At 40.7% G+C, this 22201-nt stretch overlaps 1 protein-coding gene across 6 annotated transcripts in view; it reads left to right on the top strand.

The window, feature by feature from the left end:
* The window catches only part of RELCH (RAB11 binding and LisH domain, coiled-coil and HEAT repeat containing), a 123905-nt gene extending 105215 nt beyond the window's left edge, over positions 1-18690 (top strand). For 5 of the 6 annotated variants that reach the window (XM_075921384.2, XM_075921383.2, XM_075921386.2 and 2 more), the window contains 2 exons: positions 9341-9411; positions 16866-18690. In XM_075921384.2, coding sequence (XP_075777499.1) covers positions 9341-9411; positions 16866-16986 — 192 coding nt within the window. In that variant the 3' untranslated portion in view covers positions 16987-18690. Of the gene's footprint in view, positions 1-9340; positions 9412-16865 lie in introns of those variants that run through there. The other variant, XM_075921387.2, reaches the window with a different exon arrangement.
* Positions 18691-22201: the final 3511 nt, after the last annotated feature.

The raw sequence follows: 22201 nt of genomic DNA, 5'->3' as shown, positions 1-22201 counted from the left end.
TTTCCTCTAACCATTTTATCATATTCAGTAATGGCTTATATTATCTGAAATTAACTTTTTGAGGAATGTATCTAGAATGAAGATAAAATTGTGTTGCCATCATTGCATATAGCAGAACCAGTTAGCTTGGTTTAGGTTTATTTATTTACTTAATATGTAAGGTTTAGGGCAGGAGTGGGGTTGGGGTCCACTGACCCACAGAAAGATCAGTCTGGGGCCACACACAAGTGAGAATCAACAAAACAAACAAACAAAACCCCTCACTGACATAGCCCCTCACTGAGATGGTCGGTGATGTTACTATATGTGGAAAAGTGTAGAATCAAATGTGAGTTAAAATCCTAAATGACTCAGACATTACCACAGAATTTCTATGGATAGAAATTCCATGCATGAATAAGAGTATAGTAGTAGGAATATTCTTTTAGACACCTGACCAGGATGGGGATGGTGATTGAGAAATGGTCAGAGAGATTAAAAAGATTACTGGATTTTCTGTTTTTGTAATGATGGATTTGCAGCTATCTGCATATTGAAATGATTATTCATGAATGGATGCAGAGATAAAATTTCAAGCTGCCATTAATGACCACTGGTGGAACAGCTGGTCCTGGAACCAACAAGGGAGAGACCATTTTTTATTTATTCGTATGTGGAGTACAGTATCTGGTCCAAGAGATTAAGATCCTTCTAGCAGTAGCATTTAAGTTAAAAAATGGGAAGTACAAAATAACAAAGAGGATAGTTCAACAGAAGTAAAAAGGATCAGTCAAAGAGTGAAAAGGCTACAAGCTGCATAGAAACCTTTTTAAAATATTGTAATAGAGGGCCAAACTCTATTTTGAGCCCCAATTTTTAAAGAAAGTAAGAGGACCAATAAAGATGCCACTAATGTCATATGGCTAAACAGAGTAAGAGGTGATTAAAGATTAAATTCATATCTTTTAAAATTGGAAGTGAAAAGAGAAAGGAGCATAAATTCTGGCAACTCAAATGTAAAAGCATAATTAGCCAGATCAAACAAGAATTGGAAGAGCAACAAGCAAAAATAAACTAATAAAAAAAACAAACTACAGGCAGTCTCCGGGTTACGTACAAGGTAGGGACTGTAGGTTTGTTCTTAAGTTGAATCTGTATGTAAGTCGGAACTGGCGTCAGCCGCTGCTGAAACTGATCAGTTTCAACCGCGGCTGAATCTGGACGCCAGTTCTGACTTACATACAGATTCAACTTAAGAAACCCAGGCGTCCCCAAGTCAGCTGCTGCTGAAACTGATAAGCGCTGATTTCAGGAAGCCCGGGGCAGAGCAACTCTGCCTTGGGCTTCCTGTAGTCAGCCGCTGGTCAGTTTCAGCAGCGGCTGACTCAGGACGCCTGGGGCAGAGCAGCTGGGGTGCTGCCGGGTTGGTCCGGAGTGGCGCTGCGGGACCAACCCGGCAGCCCCCAGCTGCTCTACCCCAGGGGTAGGCAAGAAAAGCCTGGTCTGCTGGGGGGGGGGGACACTAGCTGCATGCCCCCCCCAGCAGACTAGGGAGACGGGGGTGGTGGGACCGCCCAAGTCCTCCACGGCTTTGCTCCGTCTCCCTGGTCTGCTGACCTGGGAGACGCGGAGCAAAGCCACAGAGCACGCGGGCAGCGGGACAGTCCAGGCGCGCCGCGGCTGTCCCACTGCTGGCGTGCTCCGAGGCTTTGCTCCCCATCTCCCTGGCCTGCTGGTCTGCAGGGAGACGGGGAGCAAAGCCTCGGAGCACGCCTGCAGCGGGACAGCTGAAGCGCGCCCGGGCTGTCCCGCTGCGGGCGTGCTCCGAGGCTTTGCTCCCCGTCTCCCTGCAGACCAGGGAGACAGGGAGCAGCTTTTCTCACCCCGGGAGGTCGGGGGCGGCAGACCGCGGCGCATCTGGGCGTCCCGCCGCTCCCATCCTCCGGGGTGAGAAAAGCCCCATTCGTAACTGTGGATCCGACATAAGTCGGATCCGCGTAACTCGGGGACTGCCTGTAAATGCATCAGCCTGCCAATCACTGGGACTACTGGATGATCGAGATGCTAAAGGGGCAAGCCAGGAAAATAAGGCTGTTGTGGAGAAGTAAAATATTATTTTATCAACCTTCACTGCATAAGATGTGAAAAGACATTCTTAGCCCTTTTTTTAGGTAACTTATCTGAGGAACTGTCCCAGATTGAAGTGTCAGTAGAGGAGGGTTTGGAACAAATAAATATATTGACCAGTAATAAGTCACTAGCATCAGTGGGTTATTCATCCAAGAGTTCAGAAGGAATCAGGTATATACAGCTCTGCTATTTCATAACCTAGTGTTTGGATCAACGTCTTTACCACATGATTGATGGATAGCTAATGTAATGCTGTTTAAAAAAAAAAATGATTCAAGGCAGTTCTGCAATTACAGGCTGGTAAGACTAACTTCAATACCAAGGAAATTGTTTGAAACTATAGTAAAGAATAGACTTATCAGGTGCATAAATAAAAGGGATATGTTGAAGAAGTGTCAACAAAGCTTTTTGTAAAGGGAGGTCATGCTTCCCTGATCATGTAGAATGCTATGAGAAGGGTCAGCAAATACATAGATTGGGTGATCCAGTAGTTCTAGTATGTTTGGACTTTCAGTAGCCCTTTGACAGGGTCCTTCACCAAAGGTTGTTAAGCCAAGTAGGCAGTTGTGGGATATAAGGGAAGGTCCTCTCATGAATCAGTAACTAGTTAAAAGATAGGAAACAAAGAGTAGTAATTAACAGTTTTCACAGTTTAAAAAAAGGATAAATGTTGGGGTTCCCCAAAAATCTGTATTTCTATTAAATATATTCATAAATGAGTTTGCGGGGGGGAGAGTAAACAATGAGTTAGCAAAGTTTGCAGATGATACAAAATTACTCAAAATAATGCTGACTGAGAAGAATTACAAAGGGGTCTCACAAATTGGGGTAACTGAGCAAGAAAAAAAGTAGATGAAATTCATCAAGGCACAATAATGCACACTGGGAAACATCACAGCTATAGATACAAACTGAAGAGGTCTGTTTCCATTCACGAAAAAAGATGTTGGAGTCACTGTGGATAGTTCCCTGTAAATGTCAGCTTGATGTGCAGCAGCAGTCAGAAAAGCTAACAGTGTTGGGAACCATTAATAAAGGGATAAATAATAAAACAATATAAATCTGTGGTATGCCACTCCTTGAATGCTGCAAAAGATAAGTTAGGGAAAAATACAGAGAAGGGCAACAAAAATTATCAGGGATATCAAATAGCTTCTGTATGAGAGTTTTTTTAAAAGTGCTGTTCAGGTTAGAAAGATGACTACAGGAGGGAGGGATGTGGTGGAGGGGAGGCTATAAAATGATAAATGGTATGGAGAGAGTGAATACAGAGATTATTTACCCTTTCACAGAACATAAAAACCAGGGGTCACCTAATGAAGTTAATAAGCAGCAGTTTTAAAACAAGCATAAGGAAGTTCTTCACAAGTTGACTGTGCATTATGGAACTAGTAGACGGGTTGCAAATGTCAAATATATCTGGACTAAAAAAAATTAGATACATTTATGGAGGATAGGTTTATCAAAGGCTATTTGCCAAGATGATCAGGAATGCATCCCTAAAACTCTGTCTACTGGAAACTGGGATTGGATGACAGGTGAGGGACAACTTGATAAATTGCCCTGTTACATTCATTCCTTCTGAAGCATCTGGCCCCTATCAAAGACAGAATGCTAGGCTAAGTGGATTATTGCTGTGACCCAGTATCTATTATGTTTATGTAAGTAATCTGCTCGCTTGGGATGTGATCTGCAGAGGCTTTTTATCTATTAAGTCCTCAGATGTTTAAGTCCTGACTGCCTCTCTTGTAAGTCAATACCATGGTAGTTGTAATCATTAAAATTATTAAAGCTGGAGAAAGTGGGAAGAGGCTGCTTTTTATTTGATGAAGCATCTTAGAGCCCAGGATAGGTGCTCTTTTATATTTGTATAGCTCCAAATACATTTAAGATTCTGTTCTTTTACTTATATAGCTTATAATTGGCACAATTTAGAGATGTGAATACACTTTTAATCATACTTAATAGTCCTTCAATACTATATGTTGTTCAAAATAATTGAAGTCGATGAGTACCTAAGTCGTCTTAGAATCATAGGACTGGAAGGGACCTCAAGAGGTCATCGAGTCCAGCCCCCCGCCCTCAAGGCAGGACCAAGCTCCGTCTACACCATCCCTGACAGATGTCTATCTAACCTGTTCTTAAATATCTCCAGAGAGGGAGATTCCACCACCTCCCTTGGCAATTTATTCCAATATTTGACCACCCTGACAGTTAGGAATTTTTTCCTAATGTCCAATCTAAACCTCCCCTGCTGCACTTTAAGCCCATTACTCCTTGTCCTGTCCTCAGAAACCAAGAGGAACAAATTTTCTCCTTCCTCCTTGTGACACCCTTTTAGATATTTGAAAACCGCTATCATGTCCCCCCTTAATCTTCTTTTTTCCAAACTAAACAAGCCCAGTTCGTGAAGCCTGGCTTCATAGGTCATGTTCTCTAAACCTTTAATCATTCTTGTCGCTCTTCTCTGTACCCTTTCCAATTTCTCCACATCTTTCTTGAAATGTGGCGCCCAGAACTGGACACAGTACTCCAGCTGAGGCCTAACTAGTGCAGAGTAGAGCGGCAGAATGACTTCACGAGTTTTGCTTACAACACACCTGTTGATACAACCTAGAATCATATTTGCTTTTTTTGCAACAGCATCACACTGTTGACTCATATTCAACTTGTGGTCCACTATGACCCCTAGATCCCTTTCCGCCATGCTCCTTCCTAGACAGTCGCTTCCCATCTTGTATGTATGGAACTGATTGTTCCTTCCTAAGTGGAGCACTTTGCATTTCTCTTTATTAAACCTCATCCTGTTTACCTCTGACCATTTCTCTAACTTGCTAAGGTCATTTTGAATTATGTCCCTATCCTCCAAAGAAGTTGCAACCCCACCCAGTTTGGTATCATCTGCAAACTTAATAAGCGTACTCTCTATCCCAATATCTACATCATTGATGAAGATATTGAACAGTACGGGTCCCAAAACAGACCCTTGAGGAACTCCACTTGTTATCCCTTTCCAGCAGGATTTAGAACCGTTAACAACAACACTCTGACTACGGTTATCCAGCCAATTATGCACCCACCTTATCGTGGCCCTATCTAAGTTATATTTGCCTAGTTTATCAATAAGAATATCATGCGAGACCGTATCAAATGCCTTACTAAAGTCGAGGTATATGACATCCACCGCTTCTCCCTTATCCACAAGGCTCGTTATCCTATCAAAGAAAGCTATCAGATTAGTTTGGCATGACTTGTTCTTCACAAACCCATGCTGGCTATTCCCTATCACTTTATTACCTTCCAAGTGTTTGCATATGATTTTCTTAATTACCTGCTCCATTATCTTCCCTGGGACAGACGTTAAACTGACCGGTCTGTAGTTTCCTGGGCTGTTCTTATTCCCCTTTTTATAGATGGGCACAATATTTGCCCTTTTCCAGTCTTCTGGAATCTCCCTTGTCTGCCATGATTTTTCAAAAATCATAGCTAAAGGCTCAGATACCTCCTCTATCAGCTCCTTGAGTATCCTGGGATGCATTTCATCAGGACCTGGTGACTTGCTGACATCTAACTTTCCTAAGTGATTTTTAACTTGTTCTTTGTGTATCCTATCTTCTAAACTTACCCTCTCTCTGCTTGTATTCACTACGTTAGGCACACCTCCAGACTTCTCGGTGAAGACCGAATCAAAGAAGTCATTGAGCATCTCTGCCATTTCCAAGTTTCCTGTTACTGCTTCTCCCTCCTCACTGAGCAGTGGGCCTACCCTGTCTTTGGTCTTCCTCTTGCTTTTAATGTATTTATAAAAGGTCTTCTTGTTTCCCTTTATGCCTGTAGCTAGTTTGATCTCATTTTGTGCCTTTGCCTTTCTAATCTTGCTCCTGCATTCCCGTGTTGCTTGCCTATATTCATCCTTTGTTATTTGTCCTAGTTTCCATTTTTTATAGGACTCCTTTTTTATTTTGAGATCATGCAAGATCTCCTTGTTAAGCCAAGCTGGTCTTTTGCCATATTTTCTATCTTTCCTACACAGCGGAATTGTTTGCTTTTGGGCCCTTAACAACGTCCCTTTGAAATACTTCCAACTCTCCTCAGTTGTTTTTCCCTTCAGTCTTGCTTCCCATGGGACCTTACCTACCAGTTCTCTGAGCTTATCAAAATCTGCCTTCCTGAAATCCATTACCTCAATTTTGCTGGTCTCCCTTCTACCTTTCCTTAGGATCATGAACTCTATTATTTCATGATCACTGTCTTCCACTTTCAAGTTCTCAACTAGTTCCTCCCTATTTGTTAAAACCAAATCCAGAACAGCTTCTCCTCTGGTAGCTTTTTCAACCTTCTGAAACAGAAAGTTGTCTCCAATGCAGTCCAGTAACTTATTGGATAGCCTGTGCCCCGCTGTGTTAGTTTCCCAACATATGTCTGGATAGTTGAAGTCCCCCATCACCACCAAATCTTGAGCTTTGGATAGTTTTGTTAATTGTTTAAAAAAGGCCTCATCCACCTCTTCCTCCTGGCTAGGTGGCCTGTAGTAGACTCCTAGCATGATATCACCCTCGTTTTTTACCCCTTTTAGCTTAACCCAGAGACTCTCTACACAGCTATCTCATACGTTCATCTCCACTTCAGTCCAAGAGTGTACATTTTTAATATACAAGGCAACCCCTCCTCCCTTTTTTCCCTGTCTGTCCTTCCTGAGCAAGCCATACCCTTCCATACCAACATTCCAATCATGCATCCCATCCCACCAGGTTTCTGTAATACCAATGATATCATAGTTGTATTTATTGGTTAGCAATTCCAGTTCTTCCTGCTTATTACCCATACTTCTCGCATTTGTATATAGGCATCTAAGATACTGATTTGATCTTGCCTCCCTGTTGTGCCCTGACCCTCCTTTCTCCTTGCCATTATAGGCCGTAGTCCCCCCATTTCCAACCCATCTCCCAGTCCCGCACATTCAGCACTTACCTGTGGGCTTTGCTCACCTGTCCCCGTCGAACCTAGTTTAAAGCCCTCCTCACAAGGTTAGCCAGTCTGTGTCCAACTCTGTGTCTTGCATATAACTTTATACCACAAACGAGGACTGAACAAATGTGTGCATGTGGCCCCAATGATTGCTCCTTTCCTAATGGTACCAATACGTGACGCTCGGTATATTCTCAATAGCGTGGATCTACTGAAATAATTTGGCTCTCAGAAATTCAGTAAACTGTGTCAGTCTCCAGCCCTGTTCTATCTTTAAACTCTTGGTGAGACTGTCAACTGGGAAGTTAATAGTGGTGGTGCCTCTGATACAGGAGCCTTATTGCTGAATATTTTACCATTCCTCCTTTAGAAAGGAATGAATGGTTTCATCAGGCTTTGGCTACATCTGAAGTTTTATGATTAACTCAGTAGGAACCAAGAAGTGAATCAAGGAAAGTCCTTGGTTTTCTGCCAAGCCATGAGCCAGTGAAAGCTTCAGATGATTAGTTTGATATGGAAAACATATCTCTTATCTATTGTACAGTCCATGCATTGTTACTGATTTGCATAACTGTTCTAACAGTGTTTCTCTTATGTTAAAGACAGTACTTTAGTGTTTCCATTTTCATCCCTGCCAAATGCATTGTATGCTTTATCCCAAAACACAGGATCTCTGACTCCTTTTCATTCAGCTTCATTCAATGCCTAATATTTGAAAAAAAATTAAAGAATGTTTCCTTGTTTGCTCACTTTAGAAATACAGAAACATCAGATCACTTCATTTTCAGTTCTAAAGATTATCTGTAAATCTCTAAAACAGTTTTTTAAAGAAAATCCTCACATAGCTTGATTTATAGCAACACTTGCAGACCCTATTGCAATGATGCACCAGTTTACAATAACGCTTCCTTTCAGTAGTAGCATGTAGGTGCAGACTGCCATCTTGGCTTTTGACATCTTTACTTTAGAACACAATACCTCTAAAGGTAACTTTAAGGGCTAATAAAATTATAAGCCACAAATGAGAGGTTTAATCTATAAAGAACAGAAATGTTCATTTTTAATAAATGTTGCATTGAAAAATGAAGTAAGCCCATTGTAGCCATATAAGAAAAATGAATTAAATGTGGTTGTCCTTTGATTCATTACGAGAGAGGCATCTTTGAAACAGTAGCTACAGTAAACTTCCGATAATCCGGAACCTATGGTACCTAGGTGATGCCGGATTAACAGATATGCCGGAGTATCAGGAGGTACTATGAGCTGGTTTTATATATATACATACTCTGTGTGTGTGTGTGTGTGTGTGTGTGTGTGTGTGTGTGTGTGTGTGTGTGTGTGTGTGTGTGTGTGTGTGTGTGTGTGTATATATATATATATATATATATACATACTGTATATATATACTGTATATAAAGTGTTAACCCTTTTTATTGTACATACTGTATACAGTATACTGTAATGTTTTAGTTTTTTAACCCTTTTTTATCCTTTTCGCTCAGTTCAGCTGCTGCTGCTGCTGTTACCTTGTGACTCATTTTTTGCCAAAGCTCACTCACTAGGCTCTTGCCATTTTGATGCCAGACTATCAGGAGTGCCAGACTATTGGGCTGTGTCTACACTGGGCCACTTATTCCAGAAAATCAGCCGCTTTTCCGGAATAAGCTGCGAGCTGTCTACACTGGCCCTTGAATTTCCGGAAAAGCAATGATGCTCTACTGTACAAAATCAGCCGCTATTCCAGAAAAAACTATTCTGCTCCCACTCGGGCATAAGTCCTTATTCCGGAACACTGTTCTGGAAAAGGGCCTGTGTAGACAGCCCAGTAGTCTTTTCCGGAAAAAAGTCCCAAACGCAAAAATGGCGATCAGGGCTCTTTTCCGGAAAAGCGCATCTACATTGGTCACAGACGCTTTTCCGGGAAAAGGGCTTTTCCGGAAAAGCAGCCTGGCAATGTAGACGCTCCTTTTCCGGAAAAACTGAAAACGGAATAGTATTCCGTTTTAAGCATTTCCAGACATTCATGCCAGTGTAGACACAGCCTTGGAGTTTTACTGTATTTAAATAATTTTTTCCTTGAAAGGTTCTGAATAGTCTTTGTGCTTGTAACCACAAGACAGACAATACTTATTTGCATTTTTAAGTTGCTTGAAAATAGAGTATACCCTTTTTGATTTTAGTACTTCCTTATCTTGTGCAAGAGAGTGGGGTCTTGGCTGAAAATGTTAGAACATAGATTATTTATTTTATTTTACTGTTTTAGGTTATTTTAAGTTCCATGATAAAGGAGTGTGAACAGAAAGTGGAAAACAAGACCGTCCAAGAACCGCAAGGGTAAGAGATCCACTCTTTCATCCTTCAAAAAAAAAGCCACCAGCTTTTTTTAAGAGTTCGGAGGATTTTGTGGGCATCTTCCTGAATACTGGGCTGTTCTCTAGTCCAAGGCTTAAACCTGTGAATCCTGTCCTGCCATGGTCTATATTTAGAAATAGATTTCAGGAATTTGGTAAAACTCTGTTTGTAGTTGTTGCTATACCCAGTATAAAATGTCAGGCAGTGCACTTTCATCCACTTGGTGAAAATAAAGTTCTTGTTTTTTCATATTGTTTTGTTCTTATGCTTCTAACCCATCAGAAGCAGTACTTGAAGTATTGTCTGTCTAACAAGGCATAGATTCTAACAGGCTGCTGGAAGAATTACATTTACGCACAATCTATTACTCTTTCAGAAAAGAAAAAATATTTTCAGCCTAATAAATGAGACCCTTTAAGTTGTGAGAATTCATCAGTATTGGTTGGAAAGCTTATAACGTAAAAATAATTGAATGGTAGAGAAAAAAAATTAGTGTCAGTTTCCAGCTTTGGCATTGATTTTTCTGTGTGACTTTGAGCAAGTCACTTAACCTCTTCATCACCTTATCTTTAAAATGTTGGTAAAGCTACTTCTCAGGGTGACTAGGCTTAATTCTCAAATCACTTAGGAAATTAGAAAAGGCAAGGTTTGTAAGCGTATGTTGCTGAATAGAACTAGTTTTAGTGTGGAGAATAGGTTTCAAACAGATCTTGTATAGTCTTAGACATGGCTGTTAGTACTTAAGATGATGTGTGCTGTTTGTAATTGATGGTGAATAGATCGTATAACAAGAATTGAACAAATCCTGCAGCGGTTAGCATCAGAGCAACATTTGAAGATATGCCTGAAATCTTGACTAAGTCCACAGAGACTTTTATACAATGCCTAGATTGTAAACCAACTTTTTTCTCAGTCCTGGTCATACTGTAAGAATAATTAATTGATTTTGGGTAGTCATAGATGTCTCTTTGAGGGAGAAGAAATTCAAAAACTTTATAATCTTTGCCGAAAGAAAGCATTTAAACATTTGTATCTTTTTTGCTCTCCTAACAATGGAAAAAGATAGCAGGGATCATATAGGGCTGGTAGCCAGTATATTTTCTAGGTTCAAACCTGCCATATTAAAAAACTAACTAAGGAAGCCTTTCAGAGCTTTATTTCACTATGCAGTTTTCAACTTTCATTGTATTCCTTCTCTATCTTTTCCCATTCCTCTGGGTGAAAGCAGAATTAGAGGAGAAAGGACAAGGCAAGAAGTGAAATCATTCAAAGTAGTCATTCTTCAGTGATCTTAATGTTAATTTGTTCTCTGAAGAGTACCAAAAGGTGGAGGGAGCAACACAACAGGCAACAAAGTAGCAAGGGAGAAAGAGGGAAGTAGTCATTTTTCTGCACTGGTGACCAAGCACTGGTTATTGTGGTTAAAGACAACATGCATGAGGTGTTCTCCAGTTTCAGGAAAACCAGGCAGGAGGGACAGGGGAAAACAAGAAGAGGGACGGAGTAAGAGGAGTCAAGAAATACAACAGAAAAATAGATCAGACACAAGAAAAGCAGAGGTGACTAAAACTTGGATCAAAGAATGAGAAATTGAAAAGACAAAGAATAAATAAAGCAGAATACATTGAGATATCCCTGGTGTCTTTTGAGGGGTTTGACTAGGTGATGCTATGGGCCTGGCTATCTAGCACAGTAAACAGCAGCTGATGGCCACTACTTGCAGCATTAAAAGTGTTGGTTGCTGCACCTGCAATAAGAGGGCTTGGCTTGGCCCCAGCATAGTCTGCCACAGTGTCTCCTTGGTATATATTGAAAACCATAAACATGATGATTACTCCCATTAGCCAGTCCTAACTTCATTTCTCAATTCTAAACATGTGTTTTGCACATGAGCATTCTTTAGTAGAGCTTTCTCTGCTCTGTGCCCTCGGTATCATTTTTTTTAGCTGTGCCAGTAGCACCCACAAAGGACAATTAAAACACAGCATTTTGGTGTACTGTGCAATTCACACCCCTGCAAACTGTGCTGGGAGGCAGTATAAACATAGTTTAAGCTCCTTTGGGGAGATGAGTGTTGGCCTTATATCAAAAGCAACTGTTTTCACTTAGAAGCATTGATGGTCTGCTCTTTTTCATTGAACAGAAGAGTTACTTTGGATGGTATTCTTTTCTGTTAAGTGTCTATCTGAAAGTGGTCTGTAGACCCACTCTGAGAAAGCTGCTACTAGGCGGCCCTGGTTTGTTTGTTTACTTCACTTGGTTAGTTTACAGAGCCTCACAGCTCCCATTAGGTGTGGTTAGCCGTTTGCAGCCAATGGGAGCTGCACGAAGCATTGTGGCGCCTGGGCTGCTGCTTCCTGTGGCTCTCCTTAGCTGCAAACAGCAAACCGGAGTCAGTGGGAGCCGTGAGGCTCCATGTCTGTGGAGCTTGTAAATAAACAGGAGCAGCCAGTTAGCAGATTTCTGAGTGTTCCGCTGACCACTTGGAGAAACACTGCTCTATGTGGACAGAATTGGTTTTTAATAAGGCATATTGTATTATCTCTTCGTGGCTTTAGTCTAATAGCTATTTTAAATATAGATTAGCCACAGTCTTAAAAACAAATTAGTAAAAAGCACAGTAGTACCAAAATAATTTGAATAAAAATGTAATATTTTACAACTGAAGAAAACATTCTTGATACCACATTGAGTATTTCCTGTGCAGCGTGGATACAAAAATAAGTGCTACGTGTGCATCAGTGATGCTGCATCCAATTAATTTCCTTCTTGAACGCTAAATACTGAGAAGTAAGATTGAAAAAGAGAAGTCTTCACGTGTCACGCTTGTTTCCTTTGTTTGACCTTCCCTTTTTTGTATTAGATTTCTGTTGCAACATTGCTAAAACAAATGTAAAAATTTGATAGAAAATATTTTGACTTAAGGTATATACTATCAAACTTCCTCCTAAAGCCAAATCAAAACTGGGGGTCATTTTATTAGAAACGTTACATATTTCATACGGGTTTTTTTAAAATACATTATTCAATGGATTTAAGTGTAACCAAAAGACAAGCAAGTTACCAGTGCTTAGGAATGTGATGCAATGACAGATTTAGCCTAAATCACAAAAACGAGAATTAATCAATCAGTTGTGGATATTTACTTACTACGGTTCATCACATTTTCTTTTCTTATGTTAGAAAAATTGATCAGATTCTGAGATCAAAAAGGAACATGACATGTTTTGATTTTAAATCAGAGAATCAAGTATGGTAAATCCTAAAACTGTTGTATAGAAAATAAATTTAAATGCATATATATATGACAAAATAGTTTGCTCTTAAGTAACCAATTTGTTTTAAAAAGGTGACTACTTTTTTTTTTTTCTTTTACAAAGAGCACGGTTATGCGAATGCAGTTTTTTGAATATTTTGGCCTGAAGCATCACAACAAACTTAAGGGAGTACTGTGTTGCATGTACTACATGTAGACATTAGGCAAATTAATGTTTAAAAACTACTTTCCTGTATAATGAAATATATATTATGATAAAACAGAACTGACTGCATCATTTAACATAAACTAACCGGCTTTAAATTTACAATTTAAACAAAAACAAATCTTAATCCTTTGGAACAAATGATCAAATTTCTCACCAAATCAGAGTGTTTAATTATTTAAACATGTTTAACTATTTAGCTTGGTAATGCTAGATATGTTTTATATACATACTTGTCAAATGTTTCTACCTGTCTAGATTATAATATTGTAATAATGTTGTTGGTGCAAATCTGAACATTAACATTCCCAATTTTTAACTTGTTCTAAGCTCTAAAGTATTCAAGAAACTGACATGTTGTTAGCTGTGATGCTGAGTACATGTCCAAGTTGCAAAGAGCTCTGTGTAAGCTCAGAAGAAGATACTGTATCACTCACCTTTGTGTGTCTCAAGTTCTGATGTTTTCCTAAATCTTTGTTTTATATGATACTTTAAGAAAGAACACATGTTTTTCAGTACATATGGATTAGTTCATTGTGGAACATAGGGCCTAAGGACCTGTACAGACAATTCACTTTAGTGGGATGCAGCTTGACTCAGTTGCAACACAGTCTTCCTTCTGGGATCAGGGCCAGCAGGCAGGGCACTCCTGGCTCCCAGCCCCACTCCTGGGGATCTCCCTGCCATCCTGCACTGCCACTGCCTCTGATACAGAGGCAACAGTGCGCAGCAGCAAGCATCTCCCTTGCATGCTCTTGATTTAAAACTTGGAGTGGTTGGTATGTTGGAGTTAACCAGGACTGTTAGCCAATAAGTAGTCACTTATTAGTTACCTGGGTAAGCTCTAACATCTCTAGTCCATTTTGTATGCCAGGTATCTTTTTCTTCACATTCAATCCCACCACGTTCATTTACTCTCCAACACCATGATAGCAGTCGTGTTACACCAACAACAGGTATCACCTTTGGAACTAATGTTGTACCCTAACCACACATCGGAATTGAACAGTGCCTCTCTGCAACCTCTTCTGCAAATGAAGCATTCTGTGCTGGGATCTTATTTGCACTCACAAGACCCACAGGTTGCTGCTTTATTGTTCCAAGAGCGCCTAGGGGAAGACTTGCAGGGGGGCACTCTTTTCCTGGTCTGGACAGGTGACGTCTGCTACACCTCCACCTATTCCCATCCATCCATAAGTAGTTGAACAAGATTCAACAGGACCGAGATACTGAGGTTATAGCCCCATTCTGGCCCCATCAGTTTTGGTTCACCAACCTCTTCAAACTCTCCACCTGAACACGGCTCCACCCTGGAACATTCATGGATCTTCTCTCACAAGATTGAGGCCAACACAAGCATCCTACCCTGGACCCTCTTCATTTGGGGATCTGTTTTTGGATAGAGGTTGTAGTAGACAAAGCTTGTTCCATCGTCGTATGACACATCATTGCCTGAAGCAAGAGGGCTTTCACCAGAGCCTGCTACCAAGTTAAATGTAGACCGTTCATCTCATGGTCTCACTGCTGTCACCACCGATTGAGTACAAGTTGCCTATCATCCTCAAGTACCACATCAAGCTCAAAATGTCTGGCCTTCCCTAAGTTCTATGCAGATCTGCCTGGCAGCCCTTAATGCCTCCCGTCTCTTCTCCCTCTCTCCTCTCCTCCGCCCCCCGAAGGGTGCCTCTGTTTACACATCTTACCCCATTTTGCTTCATGAAACATCACCTCAGTACCTTCCTGGCAGTACTGTGGCCCATGTCTATGTGAGACATTCTCTCTTACATTCTCTTGTCGTCTAGCACAAGGTCACCTTCAAGCCGGTCATGTTCTTACTGGCAATTACTTCAGCTAGATGGGTCAATGAATTGGCAACCATGCTAGCCCCACCTCCCCTTCCCCCTCCCCCTCCCCCCAATATTCCAGAAGGATCATTTCCTCCAGCTACAATCTGTCTGCCCCCCCTCCAAAAATGGTGTTTAGAGTTTCATCATAATCAGTGCATTCACCTCCCTATATTCTTTTATATTCTGTCCCAAAGCTCATGCTTCCCATGCACACAGGATGGTGCTGCCTTCTCTGTGTTTGTGTCTTGCCTCCAAAGGACCTGTGCCAAACTGTTTGAAGCCAATGCTGACCAGTCTATGGATCAAGTCGTCTTCTCCTAGAGAATCTCCAAATGGGTTTCCATGTGCATCCATGAATCCTACACAGTATCTAATGTGCATAAGATAGTTACAATTAGGGATGTAACCAGTTAACTGGCAGCCTGGGGCAGCCTGCTGAGCTGCTGGCAGGGTGGGGGTGCTACAACCTGGGCAGGATCCTGGTTAACCAGTTAAATGCCTTGTGGACATCTCATGGCAAGGCATCTGTTGGGCAGCAACGTGGCACCCAGTACACATGCCTCTACGCCATTGCCCAAAGGGCAGCTCCAGACTCCGTGGTAGGCTGTGCTATACTGCAGCTTACTCTTATAACCTCACATCTACCTCCACACCAACCACTCTCACTACTCACTCAAGCTTGGAATACCTATAGGGACCGTCACTTGGAGGAGATCACCTATAGCTGGTGGTTCCTTCAGATATATGGTGCCTGTTTTTATTCCAGTACCCATCCTCCATCCCCTTTTCTGTGAAGTGGTCTAATTCAGGCAAAAAAGGGGTCACTGGAGAGGCACCAAGCCATTCATCCTATTGTACCCTTAGTTGAGAGCACAAGGGGATACACGTGTGGGTCAACTGACACTGGTAAGAAAACACATGCTCCCACATTTGGAATACAAATAGGAACCGTGTATCTTGAAGAACTTCCAGTTACAGGTAAGTAACCTTTTTTGGCTTATGGGAGAACAATTTATAACTAGTTTTCACTTATTTGACATCCTGGTTGGTTTGAAATGTTGGTACTATGTCTGATTGCTACATGTCTGATTTCAGGAAATTCATTTTTATGGGCTTGGATGATGTAAGCACTTGGATAATTATCAAATGGAGAAAATCCCTACTGAGTTTGTATAAAGGAGAACTCTGTTTTAATTTTACTAAATATTGACACTGTATAAAAAATTTGCATTGACATATTAACCAGAAACGTCTTGATGTAGTACAGGAAGTGTCGCCCATTTATTGACACTTCTGCTTTCTGTGATACTCTCATTATAGAAGTGTTCTGCCTTGTGACACAACTTGGACAGTATGGACAGTTTTCTGTTTGCCGGGAAGTGGAATATGCCAGTTCATAGCAAATTTCTGAGGCGTGTGTGACTGTGTGACTTTTTAAAACCTATTGCCATACACTCAAGTGTCTCATGTTCAGTAGTGTTGGCTTTATGGCTTTTCTGAATCTGACTGGAGATTAGATGTGGTCTTCCAAATGTATTGTATTGTACTTGGGCAAATGAAGGCTTAGAGTTTACATTTTCTAGAAGGTAACGGAGTGGATGTTTCATAAAGGGATTCATCTTAAAATGGTTAAGCTAACCTTAACATGAACATTTATAAAGATATTCAGAAAAATCCGTAAGGCGTTTTAAAGTGGTTTTTTTCATTAGTATTCTATTTGAAGGTCTTATAGGACTGCTTTTTCCTATAACTTTGAATGTGGAAAACTCCAATTTCACTTGTGTGCTTCTATGACCTGAGGTGGACAGGTCCTATAGAAGCTTTGATGGTGCTTGAGAGATACTATCACTGTGGAGGCTGTAGGGAAATTGGAGTTTAGATAGTGCTCGAGTAGCCCATGAAGAAAATTGCTGTTCGTCTGGCTTGTAGACTTGTCAACTAAGTGTGCCCTTGGATTTGGTTTTTTCATAGCTATTGATAACAACCTGCCCTTTCATGATTTTTGAACTGTGAATGTGCTGCTAAGACACTTATGTTGCCTATTAAACAGCATTCTTTGGGGTGGGGTTAGTTCTCTTATGTAACTAACTTCTTAACTCTTTCCTAGCTCAATGTCCATTGCTGCAAGTCTTGTGAGTGAAGATACAAAGACCAAGTTTCTGAACAAAATGGGCCAGCTGACTACATCAGGTGCCATGCTGGCCAATGTGTTTCAGAGGAAGAAGTAAAATTTGGAAAAGAAAATCCAACACTAAAATGGACCTCATGCAGACTCATTCCTTGTACTTGAAGTACTTGCCTTTTTATTTCCCCTGTCTGATGTTCTGGTAGTATAATTTTATTCTAACCTCCAAAGATATTTGCACTGCTTTTGAATATCGCTGTGTATCTCTTAATTTTGGGTTATCTGTGGTTGATCTAAAACTGAATTCATTGTCTGTACCAAGTCCCTGTTCTGTGTTCTTGTCTTTCCAGCATTTTTTTATATAGTGAAAGGTATTTTTTTTTTATTTTTCTGACAAAATATCAGCAAATATCTGTATTATACACGGAGCTATTACAATGGTACTTAAAATAATGTAAATTTGAAGTCATTGTCATAAAGTAATAAAAGTGGAGATTACTTATGTATTTAAATTATGAAAGAGTAGTGCAGAATTTTTTATGTTTCTAAAATGACAAGGAAGAGCCACCAGCACTAATCTTCTTTTTGGATTGTGTTTTTGTAAGTACTGTACATCTCCAGTCTAGTGGAATAGCAACACATGTATAGAACTGCTTGCACTGCGTCGATCCATGGGAAACATTCAGCATTTCAGATACTTCAGTGCATATTCTGTAAGTAATATATCACATTCTCCAGATAAACCTTTTCTATATGTCAGGGTTTATTTACTTTAACTGAAGCACTTTAACTATTAGTCTACCTACTGGAAGGCACATGTCCTGATTTTAAAAAAGTATTAATTAAGATAAAATCTTGTCCAAGTAATCAAGCTAAAAAGGTCTGACTCCTTTAGGGTCTTATAAGATCCTTAGGCCAGAAGCAATGCACTATTCTTGAGATGCCTACAAACAGAACAAACATCCACAAAAGCAAAGAGCAATCTCTTTTTCCCCTCGCTGCACAGCAGTATGCAGTATGATGGCTAAAAGCAATAATTAGATCAGTTAGTTAACTAACTCTCAATTCAAACTTTAGAAGAAAATATTTTCATGAGAATTTGTGGCATACAAAATGTCCTAACATATTCTCAAGTAGATTATATACATATTTATAAAATCCATATAGCTATTTTTAACAAATAAAAGCCATCCTTAAAATAAGTATATTTAATTATCAGGGGTTTTTTTCTTAATAAAAATATTGGCAAAAAACATCTCCATAAATTCGAAGTCTGTCCTTGTTCTTATGGACACTTCCACTATATTTTGGTTAATGTGTGAACATCTAAATGTAAACTAAAATGCACATGTGAAACAAAATCTAGATGGAAAAAGTGCACGTTTCTCTGAAAGTGTCACAATATCATTAGAATTGGATTTGGTGGCAATTTGGGGAAGTGAAAGGAGTGGGTAGATAATGAAAGGATAGATTTCTGAAACAGAATGCTGATGTAGTGTTCCCCATGCACCCAGCTAATACCCACTAAAATATTCTTAACTGCTTTGTATCCTTGCCTAATGGCACTGTATGCACAATGCCCAACACACTTGCAATGTAAGAACCTGTTGCACTCACATAACAATCCTTTTATACTGTACAGAGAGGCCTTTTAACAGATAGCTCAGTTCCTGTCCATCGCTTGTTACCATGAACTAATTGTGCTCTTACACACTGACTGTGAAATGAGGAGACATTCCTGAGAAATTGGAAGTGGCTGACTTCCCTGTCAATTGTTCTGTTATAAATAAAGAATTTTGCATATGAATTTTGTATATCAGTTTCTATTTTATTTAAAAATGTGCATTATACAACTGGATTGTGATGTGTGTATGTGCCATGCATAGACTGTTAGTTTACCTGATTTACAAAGTATGCATGGCACAGATGTGGATGACTATACCCAGGAGTGGCAATAAGAGGAAAACTACATAAGACCCAGTGGGCCTCATCTTGGAAAGGTAAGTGAGGGAAAGTCACACAGGAATTGCATTCCCATACCAAACCTCCACGTGTGAAGTAGAGAGATGGGAAAGGAATGGAGCACAGATTGCAAGGTCCATCAAAGTCATTAATGCTTCATGAGGTCCCAAGGACTCCCATCATTCTGTTTTTAATCCAACCAAATTCTAAGACTGTGCAGCAATGCTGGCATAATTGGAGTTATATGTAATGTGTATGAATCATGAGAAATACGCATATACAGCCCCCATATACAGTCTAGTTAAGTAGTCTTTTTAAAGACTCTGCATGTATGACTGAGAGAAGGCTGGAGTCAGGGCAATACCTGTATAGTGAAGACCAAAGAATTGAAGTTTTGTGACTTCAGAGAAGTCTGGTTAGTGGATGAGTGTGCCTTTTGCTGTGATCTCAGGGCTGTGTGGTAGTACATGGTTGAGGTGTTTACATTTGTCTCTTACACACAAAAACATGCTAACATTTAAAGGTGGATGGTAAAGCATTGAGAAGTTGGAAAATTCCAAAATTAAGGTTGCCTGTGCATATTTATATCAGCCACGTTCATATGCATTCTTATGGCGTTTAATTATGATCATGAACTATTTTTTTTCCTGCGGGTGCTCTGCTTTAGTCAATGCATCGACGAGACATTGCTTAATGAAGGAGCAGCTATTCTTTTATTTTCTCATTCTGAGTGATTGAGTGTCTTTACTGCATATTATTCAAACACTGCTTTTAATAGAGAATTATTAATTTTCTCATTGGCTTTTCTGAGACACTTCAGTATCTGATTGCATCACAGCCATAATACATTTATTTTCACAACACTCATGTGAGATGAAAGTATTGCCATCACGTTATAGATTAGAGGCCCAGAGGTCAAAAGTATGCAAGGGTTTTTCAAAATACATAACATTATGTAACACTTGATATGTTCAAAGGACAGTTTCCATTGACTTCACTTGCAGCCATGACTTCACTTATGCCAATCAGATCGTGAGTTTCAGAAACTGAGGAACACACAATTTAGAGATGACCAGTGAGAAGTTGGGTAAATGTGACTCGCTTGCCAGGGATCAAATCTGGCAGGGCAGCATTTAACTGCCTTAACCATGAACCTGTCACTTCTCTGTCTACAGTCCCCTGCAACATAGTGTACAGATAAATCTTCTTTACTATGCTGGTTAATCTGCAGGATCTCATCCTCTGCCAGTGATACTCAGAACTTAGTCATTCAGAAGCCAAATTAGTAATCAACATTATCCAAAAAAGACATAGAAGCATGAATTAATAGTTTAATTTAGTGTGTGTGTGTGTGTGTGTGTGTGTGTGTGAGATTTATACGCAGCAAAATGACATACCAGCTAGTCTACAATTTGGATAATACAGTAAAAGCATCCTGATGGTTTAATAACTGGTAATATTGAAACACGCTCCGATTTAATTATGTGCTGCAAAAAGTGACAGAAGACATAGTAAAGATCCCCTTTCAGCCCCTAAGCCTCAGTTCCGAGTTCCACTGCTGCATTTGGACTAGCATTAGAGGCAAATTGAATGCTTTGTCAGTGGGTTTCACAGATATTTGCTGACCAAGGAATGGTGGGAAAGTTGCATATGACCTCTAGGAAAACTTACTTCAAATTGCTAAACGTTGTAGGTATCTTTTTCAAGCAAATTACACGTAATTCTATAGTAGATCTCTAACACAGTGTCGGGCAAAATACTCCTCCACCTCTCTTCTTCACTCGTACCAAACCAGCAGAAGTGGCCTGCAGCCTTCATGTGCTGCCCCCTCACTCCTGTCACAATCTTACAGCTTCCACGGGCTGAAACCAGGCCCATGGGAGCTCCCTGAGCTGTGCTTATGGCACAGACAGTGTGCAAAGTACCTCCTTTCAACCAACAAGCAAGAGAGCACATGGCCCTACAGCTGGTTGCTTTGAGTGGCATACAGAGTGAAGAAGGCCGGGAGCCTGCCTGAGTGGGCCACTTGGCTGCTGGCTGGGAGCTGCTTATGTAAGTGCCTCCCAGTCAAGTCCTGCAACTAGCATGCCAGCTCCTTTCTCCTACCAACCCTATGCTCCCCCTTCTGCAACGCTCCCCCTGTCACACCCTCTGCATAGCTTGCTCCTGCACCCTCCCAGACCATGCATCTCAATCCCATGTCCCTGTCACAATTCTCTTCTTCACCTAAGCCCTCTCCCAGATCCTACATCCTCTCCTGCAGCCCAGTCCCCTAACCTGAGCTACCTTCTGCGCCTCCCAGATCCTGCACCACCTCCATTAGTAAAGAAGTGTGTGGCCTTCGGCCACTTAGAAATGCTTGGAATGCCTCCCCCCTCCCCCTGTAAAATAACAAAGTTTCTGATTGCCTCATTGCAGGTGCTTATGACCTAATATGTTTGTTTGGTCTGGTACTAGACAGGAATGGCAAAATAGTCAATGTAGAAAAAGAAGCAATCAAAAATATCTGTTGTCTATATCCTTGCAGAGCAAATTAAATAATTGCAATTCCTGCAGAAAGGCAGGAGGTTAAACCATAACTGCTAACAACAATGGCTAACTTGAAATCTACAGGGCCAGATAACTTGCGCCCAAGAATTTTAAAATAATGGACTGTGGAACGTTCTGACCCATTGATGTTGATATTCAGCAAATGGTGGGATACTGAAAAACTTCCAGAATACAGGAAAATGACTAATGTGCCAATATTTGAAAAAGATTCATATTTTGTGTAGCTATATGCTGGTTAGCTTGACATCACTCCTGTGCAAAATCTGTGTAAAGTCTGGTGTGAGATGGAAGCAGTAAAGATTAAAAGCTTTGTTTTTATTTATTGTATTTTCATAGCAACTACCAACCTAGTTTTGGGGCCAGGACCCTATTGTGTTAGGAGCTCTTCCAACAGAACAATGAGACAGTCCCTGCCCCCAAAAGGTTATATAATTGCCAGTCAACATGGCTCAATGGGAATAGGGTATGAGAATGTCATGGGGGGTTTAAGAGAGGGCTGATTAACAAAGGTAATCGGTGCCATATACTTCAGCTTTGGTGAGGTATTTGACTTAGGACTGCGTAACATTCTGGTTTAAAAACTAGCACTACACAGAACCAGTTAAGCAAGGCTGTCCTGTCCATAAGGTATGGAGTAACCTGCCCGAGACCCCACATTTTGATGGGGCCTTAGTGCAGGCTCTGGGACCAGCAGTAGGGGTTGAGCCTGCCCCCATGCTCACTAGCAGCAGGAAGTGGAGATACCCAGCCTAAGCAATTGCCCTCTGCTCTTCTCCCTTCTCTCTCCCCCCGGCCACGTCCACAAT

The sequence above is a fragment of the Pelodiscus sinensis genome, chromosome 2 (assembly GCF_052426305.1).
Source record: "Pelodiscus sinensis isolate ZL-2025 chromosome 2, ASM5242630v1, whole genome shotgun sequence".
Classification (NCBI taxonomy): Eukaryota; Metazoa; Chordata; order Testudines; family Trionychidae; genus Pelodiscus; species Pelodiscus sinensis.
The sequence above is the reverse complement of the archived record's forward strand: the minus strand, read 5'-3'. Positions and strand labels throughout refer to the sequence as shown.